At 41.6% G+C, this 27938-nt stretch overlaps 1 protein-coding gene across 2 annotated transcripts; it reads right to left on the minus strand.

Annotated features, from left to right (window-relative positions):
* Window positions 1-1931: 1931 nt before the first annotated feature.
* Window positions 1932-27305, minus strand: TRAFD1 (TRAF-type zinc finger domain containing 1). Of its 2 annotated transcripts, none has more exons than XM_030336036.2 (12): window positions 27199-27305; window positions 24754-24819; window positions 18152-18287; window positions 17989-18042; window positions 16950-17355; window positions 15802-16008; window positions 8462-8538; window positions 6760-6990; window positions 5346-5466; window positions 4121-4460; window positions 3792-3864; window positions 1932-3568 (listed from the first exon to the last, which is right to left on the minus strand). In XM_030336036.2, the coding sequence occupies exons 2-12, from the start codon at window positions 24798-24800 to the stop codon at window positions 3509-3511; spliced, it is 1752 nt and encodes a 583-aa protein (XP_030191896.1). In that variant the 5' UTR covers window positions 24801-24819; window positions 27199-27305; the 3' UTR covers window positions 1932-3508. The 2 variants fall into 2 exon arrangements, with proteins under 2 accessions (XP_030191896.1, XP_030191897.1); XM_030336037.1 differs by lacking the exon at window positions 27199-27305 and adding an exon at window positions 26686-26855 and having other exon boundaries at window positions 2642-3568.
* Between the last annotated feature and the right edge of the window lie 633 nt (window positions 27306-27938).

A 27938-nucleotide genomic window follows, 5' to 3' on the forward strand; every position in this document is an offset into this window, starting at 1 on the left:
CCTCACATCAGGCTCCATGCTCACAGTGCAGAGCCTGCTTCGGATTCTCTCTCTGCCCCTTACCCAATCGTGTGTGTTTACACTCTCTCTCTCTCAAATAAAATTTTAAAAAATCTGGAAAATATCCAAATAGTATAAACTAATAGCCCAGAGGATAAAGAAATCAATGTATTCTGAACTGGATGAAAACAAAAAGACACCAAAGTATATGAAACACAGGTAAAGCAGTTCTTAGGGAAATTTATAGCACCAAACACTTATATTACAAAAAAAGAAAGGTCTCAAATGAATGATCTCAGCTTTGACCTTAAACTAAACAAGAAAGAAGCTCAAAGTAAGCAGAAGAAAGCAAATAAAGATCAGAATCGAAGAAAAAACAAAAGATCAGAATGGAAAACAATGAAATGGAAACAGAAAACCAGTAAAGGGAATCAATGGAACCCAAGTTGATTTTTTGAGATCAATATAACTGATAAATCTCTAACCCAGGGTTGCCATGCTATGGCTCATAATCCAGCTGCTTGTTTTTGTAAATAAAGTCTCACTGGAAGCCTCACCCATAGAGCTGTGTTTACTCTCTAACAGCATTGCCGAGTAATTGCAATTCGGACTATATGGCCTAAATATTGACTATTTGGCCTTTTAAGAAAGAAAAAGTTTGAGGATCTCTGCTCTAGCCAAACAGATCGGGAAAAGAGAAAACAAATGATCAACATCAAAAAATGAGAGAAGTGACATCACTACAGATTTTACAGATATTTTCAAATAAGGTTATATTATGAACACCTTTATGCCAATAAATTAACTTACTGAAATGGACAAATTCTTTGAAAGACAATACCAAAGTTCACTCAAGAAGAAACAGAAAACCTGAATAGCTATATCTGTTAAAACTGATAAACTGTATCATACTTATTTACGGTTTTTAAGAAATTGGTCTATTTCTCACAGTCCCTTTTTAAGGGCTCATCTGATTAGGTCAGGCCCACTCAGAATGATCCTTTATTCATTCAGAGCCAACTGATTTGAGGCTTTATTTACACCTTCATAGTTTTGTCATACTATATCAATCATATTCACAGTCCTGCCAACATCCAAGGGGAAGGAATTACATGTACATCATGTAAATGAACATTACATATATACCATATACACCAGGAATCCAGAATCTTCAGGGCCAACTTAAAATTCTGCTTATCACAAATAAGGAAACAAATTTATTCACTGAAACATTATTTTTAATAATAAGATTTTGAAAACAACCTAAGCAACATACATAGAATAAAACACAGTACATCCACACAATGAAGCGATTTTTTAAATTGAGGCATAACTGACATATATACAAAGAGGTAATCTTGAGAATATGTTATTAAGTGAAAAAATCAAAGTTCAAGAGTATAATATGCTACCTCTGGTGTAAGAGAAAAAAATAAGAACATACACATGTGTTTGGTTATTTTGGCAAAAAGAAACAAGAAGACAGTTTAGGGGGAGTAAAGTGAATAAAACAGAAACTAGTAAGATTGGTTGCCCATAGACAGTGAGTGAGTAGAAACAAGGTGAAAGCCTGGAGATGTTGAATGGGAGTAGAAGGTATGAGTGTTAGTGACTTTTTTTTTTTTTTTTTTTTTTTTTTTTTTTGAGAGAGAAAGAGAACACGAGAAGGAGATGGGCAGCGGGGGGGGGGAGAAAGAGAATTTTTTTCTATTTTTTTTTGATGTTTATTTTTTTAGAAAGGGAGAGAGTGCACGTGCAAGCACTTACAAGCCAGGGAGGGACAGACAGAGAGAGGGAGACACAGAATCCGAAGGAGGCTCCAGGCTCTGAGATGTCAGCACAGAGCCTGATGCGGGACTCAAACTCACAAACCGTGAGATCATGACCTGAACCAAAGTTGGACACTTAACCAACGGAGTTACTCAGGTACCACCCACCCCCTCCAGGGGGATTTTCAATCATGCCAGAAATGGTACAAGTCTCTCAGTCTTTCCAGCTTCTTCACCTGACACAAGAAGGTCTCTGAGCTAATGGACTGATTTTAACTGACATATGATATACAAAAAAATCCCTATAGTTATGTATTCTTTTTTCTAATCTAGCTTGTTTCTCTCAGAATAGCTCAGACCTGGATTTGAGTCCTAGCACTGCTGTGAATTATCTGCATAGCCTTATGCAGGTCACTCCTTTTTACCTATGAAAAGGGACAATTTTTCCCTCTTTCCCTACCCCCCACTAGGTTGTGAGGGGAAAAACAAATGAGCTCAAAATGACCTGAGGTCCTATGCAAACTGTGAGGTGCTGAAGGGTAATGAATAATTCTACTAAGACTCAACCGCTATGAGAAAAGAGGCTTTTAAGGAATCTGCCTTTCTCGATTCAGTTGGAGGCAACTCCGCCCCCATGCCAAATCACAACCAGAGCTGCAGAAACTGCCAGTTTCTTTGAAATCCAATAGAAAACTATATAATGAATGTCTGGCTCTGAGAAGCAGCTTATGCTAGAACTGCTAGGGCTCCAGGAAGCACAGAGAAAGCCTAGTCCTGCTCACCTTTCCCCATACTCTGGGCCGACTCTCGCCTACTCTGTCTTCCCTCAGGTCTCTACAGAGGGCAAAGGAGAAGGAACCACAAGACTCCACTGAACTCCAAGTACAAACTTTATTTCTATTACAAGGATGTTAATAATAGTAGTAGTAGTGGTAGTAGTAAAATAAAAAGAGGGGAAGGGGGCTCTGATACTTGGTTTTCAGAGCAAGCCACAGAGCTTAGGCCTCAGGCCTGATCCCAGCAGAGCCCAGCATGGCCCTGGTGGCAACAGGGAGCCCCCAGCCTTCTCCAGCCGAAGGCAGTAAAGAAAAAGGAGCCGTGCTCCCCACCAGAAACAGAAGGCAGTTATGCCAAATGCCGAAGAAGCAGATTAAAACAAAGCCTCTAGTGCACTCACCTCTAGCTCAACTCATCTCCAAAAGCCTTGTTCCTAACATATATTGCAACTGGCCTGAACACTCTACCAGGTGCCTCCATACATACCAGAGGCCCAAATTCTAGAGTGTGGAGGGCCAGTACACAGGAGAGGTTACCTAAAAGTTCCCAGATCGAGGCCCCAGCAGGGAAGAGAATCACTCCACTGGTGAGTACCAGGTTTCCAGAACCTTTTCTCTCCTCTTTCCACCAGGACCATACAGCACCAAGAAGCAGTGGTAATAGTATGTCAAAAGATGGAGCCCTGGTGGGCTGAGAGGCCATACACTGTATTTCTGTGAGGCCAAAAGGCAGGCAGCAGCTAAAGCTGAAACATTTCTCAACAGCCTCCCTGCTAACCCTCCCCCAAACCTTCAAACTCCCACAGCACAATCTCAAAAGACACAAAATGGCCATAACCTAGAAAAAGTTAAAACCTGTAAAATCTCCCCTGCCCATAGAGCCCAAGAGGTGGGGCCTGAACTGCGGCAAGTGCTGCTGTGCAGAGAAGATGGAACCAACGTGCAGGTTCTTTGCCGACGCCATTACTCCTCCTCTTCTTCCTCCTCTGCATCCCCAGCTCCCTGCTGCTTGGGGGTTTTTGCCTGAACAACAGAACACAAAGTAGAAAGCAGGAAGTGAAAAAGCAGTCCTCCTCCTTTAGAGCCCTGGAAACGTCAAACTTCTATGGAAACCTCCTCATCCAAAGCCAAAAGAACAGCCCTTTGGCCACGAATGCCTGACCGCTCACCTCTGACTTCAAGAACCACACCAGTTCCACCCATTTCTGAGTCCTAGCTGAGCATCATGGGCTGGATCCCCAATTACCTTTGCAGTTCTGTTGCGGTAGTTGGCGGCTGTGGAGGTGACCCGCGAGTTCCTGCCACCCTCACTCCTACCACTGAAAGAGAAGGATTGGAAACTAGTACCTGAGAGGTTGCTGAACAAAAGTCAGAAAACTCGGGAGAGAACAAAAACAGCTGGAACCAGACAAAAGCAGCTTTCCGCCAGCAGACCAAACAAATGAACAATGGAAAACCCACCAATAGCAAAAGAACATTTTGGAATCAGGTCACAATACACACAAAAGTCCACACACTCCCACTATGTTCTCCCGAGCTATTCCCAAGCTCCACTCCTGGGCTACTGATTCTTACCTTGCTCCGTATCTCCCGGAAGGCCCACGGGGGAAGGAGGGTACGAGGTTTTCTGGGTAGAGATTTCGCACCGGGTGAATCACTGGAGCATGTCCAGTGGCCATGGCCGAGTTATGGCTGTTTCGATTCCGCCCCCGGCTGTCTTGGCTGTCTAAGTTGTTGAGCTTCAGTATGCGAGGAGGACTGGGCTGGCACCCAGGTCTGGGGCTTGATGTGGATGTTGACAGTCGGTTACAGGTAGGTGTCATATTGTTAATGGGTCTGCTGGGGGGAAGAGGGTAGGCGGGCCCTTTAGCCATTTCCTGCTTGATATCATCCATGTAACCAGAAGACAGATCTCCTGAGAAGAGAAAAAAGCACCAGTTTTAGGGAAAAGCCTACTCTTGCTATTAGTGCTGGATTTGGGGCAGGAATAATAGAATTCTGGGTAGAAGAGAACTGCCTTAGCCCTAAAGACTGCTGAAACCCACATCTTCAGGACAGGTTTGGGTCCTGACTTATTTTGTCCACACTTATTACCTGGGTCCTCAAACACAGTCTTCCTGACTATTCAACAATGGTGTGCCAGCAAACCTCGAAAAATAATTTGTAATTGGCTTTGTAATGGTTAGGTTTAAAAAACAGCTTACTTGCCTAGTCATGCGGGTTTTGGGTTTTTTTTTTAATGTCTATTTTTGAGAGTGTGCATGTGCTCTAATGGGGGAGGGGTAGAGAAAGACAGAGACAGAGGATCAGAAGCAGGTTCTGCGCTGACAGTAGAGCCTGAAGCAGGGCTTGAACTCACAAGCCATGAGATCATGACCTGAGCCAAAGTTGGACACTTAACCGACAGCCATCCAAGGACCCCCAGACATGAGGTTCCTAAATAATATTATTACTAATGAACTTGAGTACCCTAAACTAGAAACAGGGACCCAATGCAGACACAGTAAGATCTGAAAATTATTTCCAAATTATCAACTGCACAGATAGAAGACCTACAGCTGAATAAGCACTGACGAGCCTTTCTCATGGCTGTCCCCAAAGCCATTACCCTATAATACACTTGAGACAGCTCAGTCTAACATGGGACCACAACTAGCCTCAAGAGAGACCCCAGTGAGATCCTACTGTGCTTGGGAATTCAGAATTCAGGTAACCCCCATGTTAGAGTAGCAGATGACAAGTGGTAAGCAGGCCTGAGCCAGCAGCAGACCTGTGGCCTTGGCTCAGCCCTGGCTAATACCCTGGTGTCTGACACGCCTCTTGGGCAGCTCTGGTGAAGTCTCTGGATGCTGGAAATCCTGTCTAGGAATCCCCTCCGTCACATGGTTGTTTGCTGTGGCTGGACGTTGGTCACACTGGTCCTGACAAGAAAAAACAGAATTTGTACTTCAGAATTGAGTTAACCCTAAGAGAGGGAACAACAGGAGGAAAGGAAGGAATGGCAGGTTGGGCAAACACACCTTATGGGGGGAGGGAGGAGACAGATACAACTTCGACAACCACCGTGAAAAAGGGCCCAGGACTAAGAGGAAACACATCTGGAATGGCTCAATCATTCCCATTAGCACCTAAGGCACTAAGAGAAGCACTCTGATTTCTACTAGGATAAGGGAAGGGTTGATCTCAGGAACCCAGAAAAGCACATCAATACTTTGATCAAAGAGGATCTACACGGTTACTTCTTTCATAATATCTCCTTGGAGACAACAAGCAGTTACTTATGTACTGCTTGATCCAAAAGCAGATGCTTTCTTATAGAAACGTGTCATGTTCTAGCAACAGCTATATCAGATCAACTACATAAATGACGCTGAACACAGCTCCAGGAGTAGCTTCTCATAACAAACAAGACTAGACAGAGAATATATTTTTTACCAACAGGTTGGTATCCTAGACTGCAAAGCTGAAAAAGCACTTTATTTATTTTCAAATGTTTACTTATTTTTGAGAGAGAGAGAGAGAGAGAGAGACAGACAGACAGACAGACAGACACAGAGCACAAGTGGGGAAGGGGCAGAGAGAGAGGGAGACACAGAATCTGAAACAGGTTCCAGGCTCTGAACTGTCAGCACAGAGCCCGTCGCGGGGCTCGAACTCACAAACCGCAAGATCATGACCTGAGCCGATGTGGAACGCTTAACCAACTAAGCCACGTAGGAGCTCCTGAAAAAGAACTTTAGACTGCCTAGTCTAATTCCCTCATTTACAGACATCCCCAGTGAAGGGACAGAACCTATCCAAGGTCAAACATAAAGGTAAAGCCAGAACCAGACCTTCAGGTCTCCTGGAATTAGAGACTCAAATGCCACCAAAAGGAAGAAACTGCCTTGTCAAAAATAAAATGTTGGTCAGTGATCTCAGGGAACCTCGCATCAAAATCTTTTTGGCAGGTCCAGGATGCTTGCTTAAATGGAGTCCTGGCTCCTAGGTCCTCAGCTAATGACATTATGGTTTTAGTTGACAGAGGTAGAGAATGTCTGAAAGCCTGAGGTAGTAGACCCCTTTGATAATTCACAGAACAGGGCATGGCCAATAGCCAGGTCAGGTTTACATGCAACTTAAAAGCTAAAGAAGCATTCTCAGTTCTAAAAGTCTCAGGTTTACTCAGAGGATCTGCATGGAATGAAGTGGACAGGTCCTCTAGAGACTCTTACCTGGTGATGGAACAGCACCTCCTCCTCCAGCTGTACCCCACAGAATTCACACGGGATGATGACGCTATCCTCTACAGGGGGTGAATTGCTCAGGCCCATCAAAGAGTCTAACTGGTTACTTGCAGCCTGCTGCAAAAACTTTTGGAAGATGACATCAGGGTCCTCCACCTCTTTGGGGGGAGTGCTGCCCATACTGAGTGAAGGTAAGGCACAGGAAGGGTTACAGCTTGTCTGTCTCAAAAAACATAGATTAAAAAAAAAAAAAAGCAGAAGTTAAGGAAAACACTACATTCCTAAATCATTATCTAAAAGTCACAAAATGTTAATAATGCTTAATACTGGGGAGAGAGACTAAAAAGGGTGAGTTAGGGCAAACGCAGATGAAACACTCTACTTTTATTTTTAATATTTCTGCTGTTTTGTATTTTTTTTTACTGTGTTCATGTTATTTTTTCTTTAGATATTTCATTTTTGGGGTTCCTGGCTGGCTCAGTCAGAATATCTGACTCTTGATCTTGGGGTCATGAGTTCAAGCCCTATGTTGGGTATAGAGATTAAATACATTTCAAAAAAAAAAAAAAAGATTTTATTTTTAAGTAATCTCTACACCCAACATGGGGCTTGAACTTATAAACCTGAGATCAACAGTCACCTCTCTACCAACTGAGCCAGCCAAGCACCCCAGTGATTATTTTTTATTTTTGGGGGGGCGGGTTGTTTTTGATTATTCTTTTTAAGTTGAAAAGATTGGAGATTCTCCCCACAACCACAGAATAAGAGAGGCTGTTATCCCTATTAACGGGTTTTCTTATGCTGCTCCCAAGACAAAAACTGGATGTATTCAAATACTGTTACTATTCCACTTATGGAGGGGGCAAATATGTTCCACCTAGAGCACAGGGATTACTTAATAGTTACGGAAATCCCAAATCAGAGACAGCAAGACTGTGGGAAGAAAAATGGTTCCCTCCACCAGGTAATCCTCAAACACAAAGGCTATTCTCTAACCATTCCTAAATGGCTCAAGAACTTTCAACCATTCAAAAAGAATATGACACCTTTCATATACCAGATATTGAGAGATTCAGTAGCTAGGAAAACACAGAACCTCCTCAAAAAACTCAGCCTAGTGGTGCAGACCAACAGGGCATCAGGAGCCCATACCACAGGGTGACAGGCTAAAAGAGAAGCAGGCACAGCACTTTCAAAGAGTGGGACTTCTGACCTAGCCTTCAGAACTTAGGATAGTTTCCTGAAAGTCATGCGAGAACTAAGTCCATGAGCAAGGAGTCTGCACTGTTGAGTGTGTTGGGGAGACAGGATGGATGGCCACACACCTTGCAGGCAGAAAAAGTCAAGTGCAAAAAAGACCCTTAACCCTTCCAGGGAACTGCAAGGACTTCAGTATGCCTCCAATACATCAAAATGTGGCATGAGAGGAGACCAGCTTATAAGATGGTCAGTAGAGATGTACACTAGTGACCACAGAATGGGAGGAGCAAGCGGGCCTGCTGGAATGAACATAACTTTTTCCAAGAGGGAACAAGGCAGAGTTTTCAAATCTGTAGGTCAGTCATGCCATGTTAAGAAATATAGTTGCCACTTCTGCCACAGGTGCATTAAAATAGTTTGCTCAAGATCTCATGTGGTCTACAACACCAACGATGGCCTGCACATATTTCTCAAGTAATTCACAACACACCTGATGGTCAATCAGCAGTTCCTCTGGGTAGAGCTCCTCACAGAATTCACAAGGCAACATGGTCCGGTCAGCCGTACCTAGGTATCAGGCCATACAGTCAGACTCAATGAACAAAAACAAACTCAATTCAACCTTTTATCTCCCTTGGGAAGTTTTGTATAAAAGTCCAACTTCCTTTGACATTTCTTATATATAGCAATTTGTGGGGCTATAAATCCTCAAAGGGAAACCATCTAAGAGACAGGCGCTAGGCAAAAAAAACTTCCACTATGAAAAAAGAGATTTCTTTGTCACCATTTCCTGAGTAGGAATAAAGTGATTACTTACCCACTACTCTAATTAAGGAAGAATTCAAATGTGTACTAACTCTAGGCACTAATCTAAAGGCTTCTGTGCAGTATTTCTGTCCCCCAAGAAAACTTACGGAGATCCGACATTACTCTCATTTTACAGATCAGTAAGTTGAGGCCTGCTTATGACTGAAAGACAAATATCCTGAAAAACTCTCCCAGGGGCACCTGGGTGGCTCAGTCAGTTAAGCATCGGACTTCGGCTCAGGTCATGATCTCATCATTCATGAGTTTGAGTCCCAACTTGGGCTCTGTGCTGACAGACAGCTCAAAGTCTGGAACCTACTTCAGATTCTGTGTCTCCCTCTCTCTCTGCCCCTCCCCCACTCTCATGCATTCAAGCGCACACGCTCTCTTTCTCTCTCTCAAGAATAAAATGAAAACAAACAAGCAAAACTCTCCCAGTACAAAATACCAAAAAAAAAAAAGATGCTCAATAAAAGTAACTTAAGAGGGCAAATAAATAAGAGGTTTAAGCCCAGGATTCCCCAAACACAACAGCTTCGGCAAAACTGCTGAACTGGAGGATGAACAATGAGAGGATGACCTAGGTCTTCACTCTGGGTAGGAGAAAGAAGTCTCCACCAAGAAACAGTAACTAAGTTTGGCCTTTACATGGGTTTGAGTCTAGAATCCACACTTCTGGTTTTATATAAATTCATGTTTATAATTCTTAAAAACCCAAGCCAACCTAAAATTCAATTTAAAATGATCTCAGTCAGTAGTATCGCTAGGCACCTGCCAGAAGCACATATAAATACTCTTAGGAGAACACGGCAGAAAAACTGTTAAAACACATGTGCACACATGCAGGAGGCAGCAAGCCACCATGACAGCAGAAACAACAAATAGCAAAAAAAAAAAAAAAAAGACTTCAGATATATTTTCAGACACTATAGAAAAATAAGTATATTTAAAAATGTTTAAAGCTATGTTTAAAATGGAATTAGGACTATCCCAGATATAAGAGATTATTTAAAATACGAGAAGACACACTGAAGAAAAAAGAACCAAATGGAACTCAAATAGAATAAATGAAAACTATATAAGCACTGAAGTGAAAACCTCAATGGACATATTGAACAACAGATTAGAAAGCAGACAGTTAAGAAGTTGCCCAGAATGCCCTTCAGAGGACAAAGAAACAGAAAATGTAAGAAACAGGGAGGACAGAGCAAAAACTAACACATCTAAACAGAATTCAAGAGAAGACTACAAACGGGGTGCCCGGCTGGCTCAGTTGGTAGAGCATGCAACTCTTGATTTTGGGGTCATGAGTACAAGCCCCACACTGGGCATAAAGCTTACTTTAAAAAAGAAAGAAAGGGGCGCCTGGGTGGCGCAGTCGGTTAAGCGTCCGACTTCAGCCAGGTCACGATCTCGCGGTCTGTGAGTTTGAGCCCCGCGTCGGGCTCTGGGCTGATGGCTCAGAGCCTGGAGCCTGTTTCCGATTCTGTGTCTCCCTCTCTTTCTGCCCCTGCCCTGTTCATGCTCTGTCTCTCTCTGTCCCAAAAAATAAATAAATGTAAAAAAAAAAATATATATATATATAAAAAATAAAATAAAATAAAAAAGAAAGAAAAAAGAAAATGAAGAGACTACAAGGAATGGAAGACAAGCAATAATCAACAAAGTAACAGATAACAATTTTCCATATAGATGAAAAATACAAATCAGGAAAGCTAGCAAAACCCAAGAGATGTAAAGCCAGAGAAACTGCATAACCTAAAAGCCAAAAAGATCTTAAAATCAGCCAGACAGAAAAGAAAGTTACAGAAATTTAAAAAAAGTTATTGAAATTAAAAAAAAGGAAAGCTTATAGAAATAACACTAATAGATGACCTCTCTATAGCCAACAACAGAAGCCAAGAAATAGAATATCTTCCAAGAATGAAGACAAAATAATTGGCAAGCTAGAATTGTTATTACCAGAGAAACTATCACATAAAAAAAATAAAGGTATTTTCAGACAAACAAAAATACAGAATTTACACTCAACAGACACTTCCAATAGAATTTCCAAAGAATATACCTTAGGAAGAAATTTATCCTAAAAGGAAGTTCTGAGAAACATGCAAGAATGGGTGAGCAAAAAAAAAAAAAAAAAGGTAAACACGTAATAAGTACAAATAAATATAATGAGTATATAAAACAAGAAATGCCTACATCATGGTGTCAAAAAGAAAATAAGAGAGAACACTAACACATCGGTTTTTGGTTTTTTTTTTAATGTTTATTGGGGGAGGGGCATACAGAATCTGAAGCAGGCTCCAGGCTGAGCTGTCTACACAGAGCCCAACATGGGGCTTGAACACACACTGCAAGCTCATTACCTGAGCAAAAGTCAGACGCTTAACTGATGGAGCCACCCAGGTGCCCCCACATCAGTAATTTAAAAAAAAAAAAAAAAAATTAACATTTATTTATTTTTGAGAGAGAGAGAGACAGAGTGCAAGCGGAGGAAGGACAGACAGAGAGGCAGATACAGAATCGGAAGCAGGCTCCAGGCTCTGAGCTGTCAGCACAGAGCCTGACACGGGGCTCAAACACATGCACTGTAAGATCATGACCTGAGCCGAAGTCAGACGCCTAACCTAAGCCACCCAGGCACCCCAGTAATTTTTAAGTCATAAATGGATAATCCTAATTCTGAGGGCACTGTATTAATTGGGAGAACTTTATCACTAAGATTCAGTCTTTGTTAAAATAAACATGTTGAAATTTCCAGGGCAACCATGACAAGAATAGCGACAGAGAATATAAATTCCATACGAGAGGAAAAATGGAATGAAACAAGCAAACAAAAGTCAATAAAACAATCTAATAAATAACCAAGAAAGGAGAAAATAAAGGAAACTACACTGAACCCAGTCTTCACTTGTGACTACTATGCTACTGCATCTTACTTTCTTCCATACCATGAAAGTCAAGTCTGAACAGTTGACGAGACTCACATTAAAAGACGCTGCTTAGGTGTGCCTGGGTGGTTTAGTTGGTTAAGCATCCAGGTAAGTGTGCGACTCTTGGTTTTGGCTCAGGTCATGATCTCACAGTTCATGAGATGGAGCCCCAAGTCAGGCTCCACACTGATAGCACAGACCCTGCTTGGGATTCTCTCTCTGTCTGCCCCTACAATGCTCACGTGTGCACACGTGCACGCTTTCTCTCTCTCAAGATAAATAAAGTTTAAAAAAAAGATACTGCTCAGAGTTTGGAAAAGGCTTTCTTTGGGGCTAGGGCATTTTCCTAAGGGAAGAAACAGCAACTATTAGGTAAAAAACAAATCAAACGTGGGGCCCTGGGTGGTTCAGTCGGTTAAGCATCCAACTTAGGCTCAGGTCATGATCTCATGGTTTGTGAGTTTGAGCCCTGCGTCAGGCTCTGTGCTGACAGCTCAGAGCCTGGAGCCTGCTTTGGATTCTGTGTCTCCCTCTCTCTCTGCCTCTCCCCCACTTGTTCTCTCTCTCTCTCTCTCTCTCTCTCTCTCTCTCGAAAATGAATAAAATGTAAAAAAAAAAAAAGAAAAAAAAAAGAAATCAAAGGTTATCAGCATACCATAAAAGGTTGTTGAAATGAAAAGAATTCAAAGCTAAACATTACAATGGGAAGCCTTGTACTGCTCCCCAAAATGCAGGATGCCTCTCTAATGAAACCAGCTTTTAAACAATCTCATTATATTACACATTCACATCCTTTTATACACAAGGACTATAAGGTCACCTAATTACCTGCTGAAAGTGGTAATCTCGGGGAAGAACCAGGAGACTGTTTTCAGTGGGTAAAGACAAAACTTAAACTCCCTCTTACACTCTTTTACAACGTTAATTTTTTTTAATTATTTTTACCTTTCTTCTTTAACAGATTGGGATATAATTTACATATAATGCAATTCACTTATTTGATTTATACACAATCATTTTTATTACATATGCAAATTGTTTTAAAATATTCTCTACTCACGGGGATGGAAAGTATAACATAGGGAATATAGTAAATAACTTGTAATACACTTACTGTAGTAAACATTTCATAACGTATATAATTGTTGCATCACTAGGTTGTACACCTGAAACTAACTTAATGTCAACTATACTTCAATTGAAAAAACCTTCTATAATACAAAGAACATTTTCTTAAGGAAGAAAATACAGCCTAAAATAGTGTTTTTCCAATCTGTGGGGACATCACCCCCTAAGGAGCCAGACTCATCCCTTTATTCAATCTTTGAATTTACATGAATTTACATGTTAACCAGTCACTATCTAGAGTAGATCATAAAAACAAAATATTTTACTATTAAATATTTTACTATTAAATAAAATATTTACTATTAAAAAGAATTTTTTTAATGCTTACTTATTTTTGAGAGAGAAAAAGTGTGAGCAGGGGAGGGGTAGGCAGAGAGAGAGAGAGAGAGAGAGAGAGAGAGAGAGAGAGAGAGAAAGGGAGGGAGAGGGAAACACAGAATCCAAAGCAGGCTCCAAGCTCTGAGCTGTCCGCACAGAGCCCAACGTGGGGCTCGAACTCACGAACCATGATATCATGGCCTCAGCCGAAGTCAGAGGCTCAACCGACTGAGTCACCCAGGCACCCCTATTTTTTAAATTAACTTATTAGAAACTACAAAAATTTTTTAAAAGGAAAAATACATCAACACCTATCCAAGTTTCTATTAACACTACCATTTACTTCCTTTAAGCAAGGCATACGACACTCTACCATTTACCTCTTTTAACCAGGACCAATTCCTATTTTATCCAAATCAACAAAATGTTAAGAATTATCCTACTATTCTTGGAGTCACTATTCATACAGTGGTATGAAGAAAACTCATGGCTGACAGCTGTGTAATTTTAGGTCCCCAAAATCTCTTACAACTCAAGCGTTTTAAATATGTAGGACATGCATCCCTCAAATATACTGTTCTCCAAACTAGAGACCCAAAGTGATGGTTTACTGAACACAATCCAACTTTTATTTTTATTTAAAAAATTGGGGGTGGGGGAGTGGGCGCCTGGGTGGCTCGGTCGGTTGAGCGTCCGACTTCAGCTCAGGTCATGATCTTGCAGTTTGTGAGTTCGAGCCCCGTATCGGGCTCTGTGCTGACAGCTCAGAGCCTGAAGCCTGCTTTGCATTCTGTGTCTCCCCCTCTCTCTGCCCCTTCCTTGCCCATGCTCAGTGTCTCTCTCTCAATAAATAAATGTTAAAAAAAAATTCTAAAAAAATAAAGATCTGGGGGGGGATAAAAAATGTTTAAATAAATAATGTTTATTTTCTTGAGAGAGAGAGAGAGAGAGAGAGACAGAGAGAGAGAGATACAGAATACAAGCAGGGGAGGGGCAGAGACAGAGGGAGACAAAGAATCCAAAGCAGGCTCCAGGCTGTGAGCTGTCAGCACAGAGCCCAACGTGGGGCTTGAACTCAAGGACTGTGAGATCATGACCTGAGCTGGTCAGATGCTTAACCAACTAAGCCACCCAGGCGCCCCTATTTTTATTTAAATGTTTATTTATTTTTTATTTTTGAGAGACAGTGCAAGAGGGGGTGGGGCAGAGAGAAAGGGTGAGAGGGGATCGGAAGCCAGCTACATGCTGACAGCAGAGAACCTGATGTGGGGCTCAAACTAACGAAATGTGAGATCGTGACCTGAGCCGAAGTCAGATGCTCAACGGACTGAGCCACCCAGGTGCCCCCCAACTTTTGTTTTTAAAAGTTTAGTTTTATTTTTTTTAGGAACCTCTACATCCAACATGGGGCTTGAACTCACAACCCAGAGATCAAGAATCGTAGGCTCTACCGACTGAACCAGCCAGGTGTCCCAGAATTTTTATTTTTATTTTAAAAGTTGTTTGTTTCTGTGTTTTGAGAGAGAGTAAGCAAGCATATGCGAGCAAGTAGGGGAGAGGGAGAGGGTGAAAGAGAATCTTAAGCAGGCTCTGTGCCCAGTGTGGAGCCCATCATGGGCTTGATCTCCACGAACTGTGAGATCATGACCTGATTCAAAATCAAGAGTCAGGCACTTAACCAACTGAGACACCCAAGTGCCCCCAGAATTGTTTTTAAATGCAGGCAGGGAGGGGAGCAAAGTTCTTTATAGAATCATAACTATTTAGAACAAAGGATAAAAACAAAATCACTATTGCACAATTGTCAGTTATACCTGATTCAAGCAAGAAACCTTAGTGAATAGAAAAAACTACTAAATAAAAGATGGTATAAATATCTCATTCCCCCACAATCTCAAAATAACAATCTGCATGTAGCTATTATAAAGATAAAAGCTATCCATATAATGAAGGTACCTGACAGACTTCATTTTAATGAATAATAGGATAAACTGACATCTTGAGAAGGACAGCATCACCAACATAGCAATTCTGCCAAAACTGTGTAACCTGAATCTAAACATGGGAAAACAATCAGACAAATCTAAATTAGGAAAGAAATATTCTGCAAAACAACTGCCCTGGACTCTTCAAAAGTACCAATGCACTGAAAGAAAGAAAGAAAAAAAAAAGACAGGTGGAGGGGGCTAAACTAAATTAACCTAAAAAGAATACAACGTATAATCCTGGATTTTGAAAACAAAAAAGCTCCAAAGAACATTATGTGTAAGTCGGGAACCTCTGTTAAATTTCCTGAGAGTGGTATTTGTATTGTGTTTACATAGAATACCCTTGTTTTTAAGATACATGCTGAAGTATTTAGGGATAAAATGTTATGTCTGCAACTTATTCTCAAATGATTCAGGGGTAGAAATAAAAATATATAAAATAAATGGAAAACACTAAAACTGGCAAATATAAACAAGGGGTATATAGATAGGAACTGTACTATTCTGACAATTTCTACGAATAAAAAGTTGGGGAAAGCAAAACAAAAAAGGCAAATCTTATCTGATGGAAAACTTACAATTTTATATAAATTATATGGTGTTAGACAAAAAAAAACCTGTAGAGACAGAGACTAGTGCAGAATAAACAAACCTACCCTTTATGTCATTCAGAGCATTGGGACCTTCAAGGGACTGGTCTGCACCACATACAGCCCTCCAGAAGTCCTGCTCAGCCATGCTGTGGGCCTGCCCTTCATTTTGCAAACTTAGGGCCAACATGAAGTCCAGGTTTGCACTATCTTCACCACCCTCTTTTGGGGGCTGCCGGGTTCTATTCCTTTCCTGCCTTTCTTGTTCTTCCACTGGATGGGAGAAAAAAATAAAACAGTACTCAAAATACATTAGAGATGTTGCTACCCCTCAGCTCAAGTCCATGCCGAGCAACTATTCAAGGTTTACAGGCATCTATGCAGGAACAAAAGAGGCCTAGCCTTCCTGTTCTCATAGGACTCCAAATATTAAGTCTGCTGTGATAAAAGTCTCCACTATTTTGTTTTATTAATACCCAATACAATGGGTGTCCAGCTAGCTCAGTTGGTAGAGCATGAAACTCTTATTAATACCCAATATTATTGAACTATAATTATGAAACAAGCACCATGCTTAACATTTTATATATTCTCGCACTATAGCAGAATGGTTTGAAGCATGGCGTCAGATTGCTTGAATTCAGGTCCCAGCTCTGCCACTTACCTACCCTCAAAAGACTGCTTATGACAACTAAATCAGTTAATACATATAAAGCACTTTACAAATGCCTGAAGCACATCAGGTATACTCAGTAAATATTAGCTATTAACAGCACCGTCACTGTCATTGTTATCATTATCATCAACCCTAGCTGTAATCCAACAGCAAAGAGTTTCTACTGTTTCCCATCTATAGGAAAGTTATTCTTCTTAATGTTACCTAAATAAATAGAAACCTGATTGCAGTTTAATGTTTATTTTGAAGGAGAAAGAGCATGCATGCACGCAAGCAGGGAAGGGGCAAACAGAGAGGGAGAGAAAGAGCATCCCAAGCAGGCTCCACACTGCCAGTGCAAAGCTCAACATGGGGCTCAATCCCACGAACTGTGAGATCACCATGAGGCAAAATCAAGAGTTGGATGCCCAACTGACTGAGCGATTCAGGCGACCCAATCAGGTTTCTATAATTAAGATCTATTTGCCCCCAAAGCACTCTTCCCATTTGCCCTGAGATTCTGACACCATTCCAGTTTTCTAAACCAAACACAACTCACATAGATTATTCTGAATTGGAAAATGGGCTGTCATGTTCCTTTGGTTGGTAGTCCTACTATGGAAAAGGTCCAAGTCAAAGGCCCTCAGCGGTCTTCGGGGTAGCCTCATAGGTGGGTCCAGAGCCTCAATTTGTCTGAGGAGCTGGGATGCAATCCAGATTCCATCTTGACCCCAAGACTCATCATATGCATTAGGAGGCATGGCAACCTCATCTCTTTTTTCCTCTCCGTCTCTCCCACAAACTTCAGGATGAGTCTTCAGATCTTTCACCAGGACATTGCGCCCACAATTGCCACATAACTCCGTCCGGGCACCACAGTAATCTTCATGGTCCTTCAGTTTGAGAACAGAAAGTTCCAAATCACAGTGCTGGCAAAGGGCAAGCCGTAAAGGACACTCAGTTTCCTGCAACACAGGGTAATGAGGCAGTTAATATGCAGATCTAAGAGAGCCTATGTTTTAATCAGGGCAAGGAAAGCCAAAAATATATATTTACTTCAATATTCTCTTCCAGCCCTAGCTTTGCCTGCCATGCTTTTCTATGCATTTAAGAGTCACAGCTTCCCTCTTGGTCCCTGTCACCAGGTTCTACAGAGGGAAAGAAATTCTTAAAAGGAATCTACTCAGCCACCCTATCATCATTTTGTGCACACATTACAAAGTAACCTAAAATCAGAGGCGCCCAGGAGCAAATAGCAAAAGCATAGCAATTCAGATATGTTTGTCAAAGTTACACCAGCCTAATTTCCCTTTACCATTCCAATCTCTTAAATACCTGGTAATGAGGAAAACAGGCTGTTCTTCAGAAAGACACTGATTTCTCTAATCTGCACATTTGTATATAGCACTGGCTTTAAATTGATTGAATAAACCAGGAATTACCAATGAAGATGACCCCAAGAGTATACATACTCAGCAGACGAAGGACAAAACTTTCATACTTATTTTGAAATTGTAAATAAAACGCTTTTAGGTCAGTAATCTCAGTAATGTTGGCCCTATGATAACGCACTCTCTTCATGGTGCAGGAAAACTAACCTCATGCTTCTTTAATTGCCTCTTCTCCAACTTCTTATTACATTTGCAGGTCACCTATGATAAGAAGTGACAATAAATTGGCTTTGTGACAACATAATCACTTGCTACTGCAAAACAGCAAGTATAATACATTTATGAACATTTGAGTACTTGGGTGGTTCACCTGACAATGTTCTGTATCCATGTGACTCTCCATGTCAGATTTGGGAAACGGTTCCTTGCAGATAGGACACATACCAATGTTCCTTTGACAGTGGATCTCATGGATGGTAAAATTAAACACAGGAATTTCTTTCTTGCTACAGAAACAGATCAAAGTGAAAGACAAGCATTACTGACTTCTGCACAGTGGTATCACATAGAAATCTGGCTTGTCTGATCTTTAGTCTCCATTACTTCTCTTTAGTAAATCTAGTCTATTATAAGCTCTTAAGATTGTTACTACCCCTGCTTTTCAAGAAGTCCTGAAAGTTTTGAGTCTTCTGCACAACAATGAGTTATCAGTACTATGTACTACCTTTACAAGCTCAGCCTCACTTTCTACATGCCAGAGCTAATCAAAGCCAGCAACATGAAGTCAGACACCAAGAAATGAGCTGCGCTTCTCTATTGTTTTTTATATGTTTATTTATTTTTGAGAGCACAAGCAGGGGAGAAGCAGAGAGAGGGAGACAGAAGATCTGGGGTGGACTCTGCGCGGACAGCAGCGAGTCCAATGTGGGGCTCAAACTCACGAACCATGAGATCATGACCTGAGTCAAAGTCGGACACTCAACTGACTGCCACCAAGGTGCCCCAAGCTAGGCTTTTCTAAAACCATCCATGATCCCAAGCACAATGATACACTCCAGGACTGTTCAAAAAAAAAAACAAAAACAAAAAAAACCAGAACAAAACAGCCTACCATTTATTTTCACTCTCAGTCTGAGGTAGGTTTAATTTCATTAGACTTTATTCCACTAAAAGTCAAACCAAAAAGAGCAGATGCCAGCATTGGGATAGCCAGTGGGGAACAGAAAACTGCCTCCCTGGGGCACCTGTGTGGCTCAGTTGGTTGGGCAGCTGAGTTCAGCTTAGGTCGTGATCTCACGGTTCAGAAACTGGAACCCCTCATCAGGCTCTATGCTGGCAGTGCAGAGCCTGCTTGAGATTCTCTTTCACTCTCTCTCTTCTCTGCCCCTACCCCTACTTGCACTCTCTCTCTCAAAATAAATAAGCTGAAAGAAAGAAAGAAAGAAAGAAAGAAAGAAAGAAAGAAAGAAAGAAAGAAAGAAAGAAAGAAAAAACTGCCTCCCTTATATCCCAGATGCCTTTCAAAGTGGGCTAGATACTAGTCAGGAACATGCTCTCTGTCCTTGTTGATATAAAGTTCACTGCAGAACTGTACAAAAATGAAGTCCTGAATCCCTTCCCCCAATCTTGTCTCCTCACTCACTTTTTGCCATTCTCTTTTAGTTTAAGGAATCCAATTAAATATCCTATCTAGGGGTGCCTGGGTGGCTCAGTCAGTTGAGCGTCTGACTCTTGATTTTGGCTTAGGTCATGATCTCATGGTTCATGAGTTTGAGCCTGCGTTGGGCTCTGTACTGACAGTGCAGGGCCTGCTTGGGATTCCCTCTCTCTCCCTCCCTCTCTGCCCCTCCCTAACTCGTGCCCATGCCTCTCTCTCAAAAGAAATAAATTTTTAAAAAGTCTTGGGGTGCCCAGGTGGCTCAAGCAATTAAGTGTCCAACTTCAGCTCAGGTCATGATCTCATGGTTTGTGAGTTAGAGCCCCTCATCAGGCTCTGCACTAACAGTGTAGAGCCTGCTTGGGATTCTCTCTCTCCCCCTCTCTCCCTGCTCCTCCCCAACTTGTGCTTTCTCTCTCAAAATAAATAAACTTCAAATTTTTTTTCCTTAAAAAAATATTTAAAAATACAGTCTTTACTTTGTCATTTGGATGTGACCATCAGAAAACTCCCAATTTTAGTCTAGCTAAAAATTGTATTTAGAAAATGTGTCTATGGGGGTGCCTGGGTGGCTCAGTCAGTTAGAAGTCTGAATCTTGATTTCGGCTGAGGTCATAATCTGACAGTTAGTGGGACTGAGCCCCGAGTGGGGCTCCGAGGGGCACTGACAGCAGGGAGTCTGCCTTTCTGTGAGCATGTGCTTGCGAGCATTCTCTCTCTCAAACTTTAAAAGAAAAAAAAATGTCACCTAGATTAAAATTTCAGAAAAATACTGAACACAATAAATAATGACAATTATACAATAAATCTTTTTTAGAAGTTTTTTTTTAGTGTTTATTTATTTTTGAGAGAGACAGAGACAGAGTGTGAGCAGGGGAGGGGCAGAGAGAAAGGAGACAGAATCTGAAGCAGGCTCCAGCTGTCAGCATAGAACCCGCGGGGCTTGAACTCACAAACTGCGAAATCAGGACCTGAGCCAAAGTTGGACGCTTAACCAACTGAGCCACCCAGGCGTCCCTATACAAGAAATCTTTAATATCCTATTTCACCTCCAAAGCTAAGTACTACAGGAATTCTCTTCCACACTGAAATATAGACAGCTTAATTCTCTTTTACATAGTTTTAATCTCCAACCATAGTGTAAAAAACATTTTAAAGTAAGATGACTGATGTGTCTCCAGCGACAGTCATACTCGTAGTCTGAAAGACCAAGACACCAAATAAATGCAAATTCATTTTTACCGAATGGTGGAATTATTAAGGCAGCTCTTATAGAGAAACTGGAAGGTAATCAACTGTGAGATGGGAAGGAAACTCAAATGGATAAAGAAACTACCAATGTCTTGAAAGATTTAATTTCCCCTATTTCTCTAAAATTCCTAGCTTTCTAAGGAAACCAGTAGTTTTAATTAATTCAGTTTTATTTTTTTCAACTAGAGAATATTAAAATATATAGAAGGAGCTATAAATCAAAGTTATCATCTAAACCTATTAAATTAACAAAAGTTAAAAACTAGTAAATTCCACCATTAAATATGTTGTGAAACTAATATTCTAATACATTACCAGTGATACTGTAAACTGCTTAAAAATAGCCTGAAAATGTGTTTCTAGGACCATAATACAGTCTTTAACGACGTAATCTCACTCTTGGGATTATGAAGATTTTCATTAGTGTGATAAAATGATTTTAAAAAAACACTAAAAATGTCTAAGTAAGTTAATGACTATGTTAAATATGTACAACAAAATGAAAGTAGAGCTATATCATGATTGCAAATCATACATGTACAAATGCCACAAAAAATTAAGCTAATAATTACTGCTGAAATTCATAATTTTTAAAATAATTTTCTTTTTGGGGCACCTGGATGGCTCAGTCAGTTAAGCCTCCAACTTCAACGCAGGTCATCATCTCATGGCTGGAGTTTGAGACCCCATGTCAGGCTCACTGCTATCGGCACAGAGCCCACTTCAGATCCTCTGTCCCCTTCTCTCTCTGCCTCTCTCCCACTCATGCTCTTTCTCTCTCTCAAAAATAAACATTTTTGGGGATGCCTGGGTGGCTCAGTCAGTTAAGTGTCCGACTTCAGCTCAGGTCATGATCTCGTGGTCTGTGAGTTCAAGCCCCATGTCGGGCTCTGTGCTGATAGCTCGGAGCCTGCAGCCTGCTTCGAATTCTGTGTTTCCTTCTCTCTCTGCCCCTCCCCTGCTCATACTCTGTCTCTCTCGGTCTCTCAAAAATAAATACATGTTAAAAAAAAAATAATAAAAAAAAAATTTTTTTTAAATAAAATAAAAAATTAATTTAACTGCCAAGATAGTCACACCAAACATTCCAACCAGACAAAATACCAATATGGTTGCTTCCTATCTACAGATAAAAAACAAGATGTTTTAAGTAAGAAAATGAGAACACAATTCCATATCTAAATAAAACTCCTAAAAAGCCTTAAGGATGGAGGGACTAGCAAGTTAAAAATGAAATTTCATTTTATTTGATTTTTTAAAGTTTATTTATTTTGAGAGAGAGAACAATCGAGGGAGAGATGGAGACAAAGGGAGAGAGAATCCCAAGGGTCCTTGTGGTCAGCGCAGAGCCCAACGCGGGGCTCAATCTCACAAATTGAGATCATGATCTGAGCTGAAATTAAGAGTCAGACGCTTAACTGACTGAGCCACCCAGGTGCCCCTCATTTTATTTTAAATGTTTGTTTATTTTTGAGAGAGCGTTCAAATGGGGGAGGGGTAGAGAGAGGGGTCAGAGGATCCGAAGCTGACTCTGCACTGACAGCAGCAAGCCCAACATGGTGGCTTAAACTCATGAACCGCAAGATCATGACCTGAGCCGAGGTCGGATGTTCAACCAACTGAGCTACCCAGGCACCCCTAAAATTTTATTTTAGATAGAAGTGACTGAAAGGCAAGCCAAGGCTTCCAGAAAAATTCCCATCAGCCTTCTAAATGCTAAACACAAGCTAGAAATCAATTCTTTAATACATACAAAAATAAAAGTCTAAGCCTTTTTGTTTGCTTTTTGAGAGAGAGAGAGAGAGAGAGAGTGAGAGAGAGTGAGTGAGAGAGAGAGAGAGAGAGAGAGAGAGAGAGAGAGAGAGAAAAGCAGGCCTCACCCGAAGTGGGGTTCAAGCTCACCTGATGAGGGGCTAGAACTCACGAACTGAGATCATGACCTGAGCCAAGGTCAGATGCTTAACCGACTGAGTCACCCAGGCGCCTCCCTCCCTTTTTTTTCATTGGTTTTAGTAATCTCTACACCCAATGTGAGGCCTGAACTCATGATCCTGAGATCAAGAGTCGCATGCTCTTCCAACTGAGCCAGCCAGGTGCCCCTAAAAGTCAAAACCTTCTAACACTGAAGTTCCTGTTCCCTAGAACTACTCCCCACAATCAGAGAAGGGAGATAACGTGCAAAAACATCTTCAATAACAAACTACTCTTTTTACTGGTCTAGTGGATCTAAGGGCAGCTCACATTTTTAACTTTTTAAATTTTTTATTATTTTTAGTATATTCTATGTCCAATGTGGGGCTCAAACTCAGGGCCCCAAGATCAAGAGTTGCATGCTCTACCAACTGAGCCAGTCAGGCAAGGCACTCCAGCAGCTCACACGTTAAAGATTATCTTAACTTTTCTTAGGGAACTATAGAAATATGGCTCTAAAAACAAAATTTTAAACCTGGAATTCAAATAAGGTTACTTAGATGAGAGGCCTGTGCTGGTTTAGTCACCCTTCCATGCTAATCTTTTTTCTTTAAATAAATTGCTTTGGCTTTGAATAACCCTCTTTTCATTAGCTTTCCATTAACTTACCCTTTTTTTTTTTAAACTCCCTTAGCATGGTTATTTATATATTGTCCTGGCCTTGAGATTCCTTCAAATTGAAGTGGACTTATAAAGAGTATCGTAACTGATGACACTGCCAGTATGTTTTCTTACATAATCACAATTATTTTCTTGTGATTATTTGCATAACTGATTATTTCATTAACAGTAATGGCATATGTGAAACACAAAGCTCAAGTAGTTTTTAAATTGGCAGAAAGTGATAATGGCATAGTAGGAAAAAAATACCCCATAAAGCAAGCGCTCTCTTAGAAATGAATCTTAATTCTGTTCAGGGAAGGAATACTGCAATCAGCAGTTGCTCTGATTATATCCTAATTTTGCTGAAAGCCCTGAGCAAAAATTGAAAGAGGCAATAAAAAAATAAAATTGTTGTTAGGTGGCTCGAACCTTCCATCAGTCTGAGTCAAACTATTTTACTTATTCAACATCTCTCCCCTTCTACACTTCCCTTAATTTCGTTAAGTTAAACATAGCTTTTTTCTTTAGCATTCCATAAGAGCACTTATATGTCACTAAAATACCAAATTCTCAAGAAATTATTAGCTACACTTCTAAGTTTCATTTCAGGAAGAAAAAGCTGCTCTTTCATGTCACTCACGTGGGTTACACACGCCAAAACAGAAAGTATAATATTCAAGACTACACCCAGTCTTCACAAACAGTTCTGGAATCACGAAGTGATAATGATTAAGCTGGACTGCCGAAGACTTTACCCAGACTTTTTTTTTTTTTTTTTTTTTAAGTGGGGGAGCATTCCTTCAGCAAAATCCTTTATAAAAAGTTGAGTGGCTCTGGTTGAACTGCTCTCACTGTTAGATGTAGAGTCAAGCTCACTAAACCTCTTCCCAATCATCCCCAAGACAGCCACTGTAGCCACACAGGGAAATCTTTGCAACACATCTGAAAAACACTCATCTACTCCAGACATTGCATTATATTTTTAGTATCTTTTTAAAAATGTATGAGGGGCGCCTGGCTGGCTTAGTCGGTAGAGCATGGGACTCTTGATCTCAGGTCTAAAGGTTGTGAGTTAAGTAGGGCAGTGCCTACCTAAAAAAATAAAAATAAATTTAAAAAAATAAAAATTTAAAAGTCTGATGTTTTTCAGAAAGACAAAAAATAAATTTGCTGATTTATACATCAGAGAAGTGAAGCTCCAAAAACAGTCAGTGGGGTCATGTGCCAAGTCATTAACTAAAGGCAGGCACCAGAGCTCCAGACTCCCAGACGCATCACATCACTCTATAGTCATTTCTCTACACTATCTGAACCCACCATCTTCTCAAATTAATAAAACAATGTTATATAAAATTGTTAAAAAGGCTTTAGTCCCATATATTTCCACAACATATGTGGTCTCAATTTTAACCTGCCAATAAATAAACCAACCCTTTACAGAAGCAAGTTTGTTCTCATTCCAATAACATTTCCTAGATTTAATCTCTTACCAGTTGTCACACAGTTGAGTGTCCTGGTCATCTAGAAATTCAGCCATCTTTAGCTCTTCCTGAAAACTATAAAGGAAGAAGTGTAAACTTTCAATTTCGTTTCTGCTTTTAGGATGACATGCAAAACACAAAAGCAAAACACAAGTACCCAGAAAAATGTTACCAAAACTAGTACATTAAAGCATTTTATTTAATAGCTCATACCCTTGGATTTTACCTTTTTATTTTTTAATTTTCATTGTAAAATAATTTGACTTGCAAAAACAGCACCAAAAAAACTCCTGTATACCCTTCACCCAATACATTTTAAACAACCACAGTAAAATTATCAAGTGCAGGAAACTAACACAATATTAATAAACCTATAGATCATATTCATGAATCATCCCACTAATTCCCTTTTTCTTGTTCAAGATCCAATCCAGGGTCACATAGGGCATATAGTTATTTCTCAATCTCCTTTGATCTACTATATTTAGTTTTTCATCTTTCAGAACCTTGTTAAGTGTCCTGGCTAGGTATTTTGTAGAATTCCCTTCAGTTTGAGTTTGTTTGATGTTTTCTCATGGCTAACACATCTTTAGCAAGAATACCACAGAACTGATGTCGCGCTCATTGTCAGTGCATTATATCAGAAGGCACATGATGTCAACAATCTTATTATTATAGATGATGTTAACTTCGATCCTTAGCTGAGAATGTCTGCTGGGTTTGTGCACTGTAAAGTTTTTCCTTCTTTTTAAACAAGATGTCAGCACAGAGAGCAAAGTGCTGGCAATTTTTTTTTTTTATCACTATTTACTTCAGATTTACAGTGACACAAAAATGGTCTTAAACACTGCCCCGAAAGGGCTCTTTCTTTGATGGATCTGACGGTTCTAAAAGAACTCACTTTTCAAAGCACATACTCATTCAACATACTGAGACACCGTGTGCCACACACTGGGCCAGGCACTAAGAACACTTTACAAATTCAAGAAATATATACTGTCTGATCTAACAGATCAACTTAGTAATGGAGAAAAATAAACGGATATACATTGAGCATTTCTATGGAAAAGTAGGTAGCAGACAAATGGAGATGAAGGGAGTCTACTTTAGATAAGGGTGATGAGAGAACTTTCTGAGAAGATGACATTTAAACTAAGACCTGAAGTGTGAAAAGGAAGTAAGAGGACGGGCGTGGGGGAAAAACCCAATCAGGCAGAGGGCCTCAAAGGCAATGAAAGAGAAAGTAAAGGTAGATCTGGAAGAGCATAATGAAAAAGGGGAATGATTCAAGGCCTTATCAAACAGAGCAGAAAGGGTACTGGATTATATTCCAAGCCCAAAGGTAAACCACTGATGGGTTTTAAATTAGGGAGTTACATGAGTCAAGCTAACCGCTCTGATAGGAAATGTAAAGGAGGGATAGGAAGCACCTATCTGTGAAAACAAATCACGGTCCCAAAGCGTCAAGACGAGATACTTCTCTAAGGGCGGTCTGACTGTTTCTAGGTGCCCTCTAGAAACTAAACCAAGACCAGAGCCTCGGATGCGGAAAGTGCCCTCTGTCGGCAAGGAGAATGGGGGTGGCGTGCAGGGCTCAGAGCGGGGGGGCCCCCCTGAGGGTCGAGCTCCGGTCCTGACCTTCAGGAGACACGGGACTTAACCTTTCTGGGCCTCAAATTCCTCAGGCAGACAACTGACAATACTTCAAAGGGTCGTTGTACGGAGTAGATGAGCGAATGCACGAAGTGCTCCGCTACGGCAAGTCTTCGACCTTAGAAGGAGCCCCCTTCTTAGGCATTGGGGGGGGGGGGCAGCTGTCCCCTCAGAGTCCAGACCCAGGAGGCGGTTTCCAACCGCCCCTTCACCCGGGGAGGCCCGGGAGTTCGGGGATGGGGCATGGAGAGGGCATCAGCTTCGCAAATAACAGCGGTTAACATTTACTGTGCCTCTGATAATCCTAAACGCTCTCCACGTTATCTTCTCTTTCAGACCACAGCCCCAGGAGGTGAAAGTCATTATCCCATTTCGGAGCCCGCGAAAGCAGAAGTGAGGGGAGACAGCCGCCGCACGGTTGGTCGGAGGGGGGGACTAGAGCCGGCAACTAGGCTAACGCGACCCCCCGCCCCCCCGCCCTACACACACACTCGCGGCTCCGCCCGGGGCGCGGTGCCCACAGTGGCGCTCCGGACGACGCCCACTTCCCAGACGCCCGGGCCCAGGCCTCCGAGGGGCGGCGCCGCCGGGGGCTGTCTAGGCTCCGGTTCCCTGAGGACAGCGCGCGGCCTCCCCCACTGGCCTGAGGAGACGCGGCGGCATGGCCGTCTTTCTCCTTACGGCCGCGACCCCCGGGGCCCACAGTCCCCTCGCCCACACACCCCGCCGTCAGGATGCCGGCCTCTTCCCTAACCGGAGGCCACACGGGGCTCCCAAGGCGCGGGCCACCGCTACACTCACCCGAGACGAGAGCAAGGACTTGCAGCGGACCCGCTAGTCACGGATGCACAGAGCCGCCTCACTCGGCCCCCGCACTGAACAACGGCCCCCGGAGCTGCCTCACCACTTCCGACCTCGCGGAGGAGCGCGCCCATTGGCCACAGACGGCCCCAGCTGTCGGCCCATTGGGTGGCACCGCTGTCGCTCCCAGGGCTCCGCCTCCTACGCGCCCATTGGCGCCTCAGAGCTCCACCGGGGTGAATCCCTGCAAGTCCCAGCCCCTGCACATCTGGGATGAGCAGCTGAGCTCTGGGCTGTGACCCTGGTTCTGTGGGCCCAACGACTGCCCCTGACACAGGCTAATAATATTTGCATGAATAATACTGCACAAACATTACCAATACGCCTAAAATATTAGGGTAATTAATAGCATTTGTTCTCTTGTCATGAGCCATTAATACTTATTAGTCATTCTTGTTGCTATTATAATGCCCTGTGCAAGACCTCTGCAAGGCTCTATACGTATTTGAACACTTAGCATTTTGCAGTGGAAGAGGGAGCATCTGAGTCGCAGGTTTGACTCCCCAGTTTCTCACCTGCTGCCTGTATGGATACTCTGAAGTCCTCTTCCCTCATGAATAAAAAAAAAAAAAAAGAAAAGAAAAGAAAAATAATAAATATTTAAATATAACCAAGAATATACTATCCACAATGCAATTTAAAACCATGATTTTTAGGGGCGCCTGGGTGGCGCAGTCGGT

The sequence above is a fragment of the Lynx canadensis genome, chromosome D3 (genome assembly GCF_007474595.2).
Source record: "Lynx canadensis isolate LIC74 chromosome D3, mLynCan4.pri.v2, whole genome shotgun sequence".
Taxonomy (NCBI): domain Eukaryota; kingdom Metazoa; phylum Chordata; class Mammalia; order Carnivora; family Felidae; genus Lynx; species Lynx canadensis.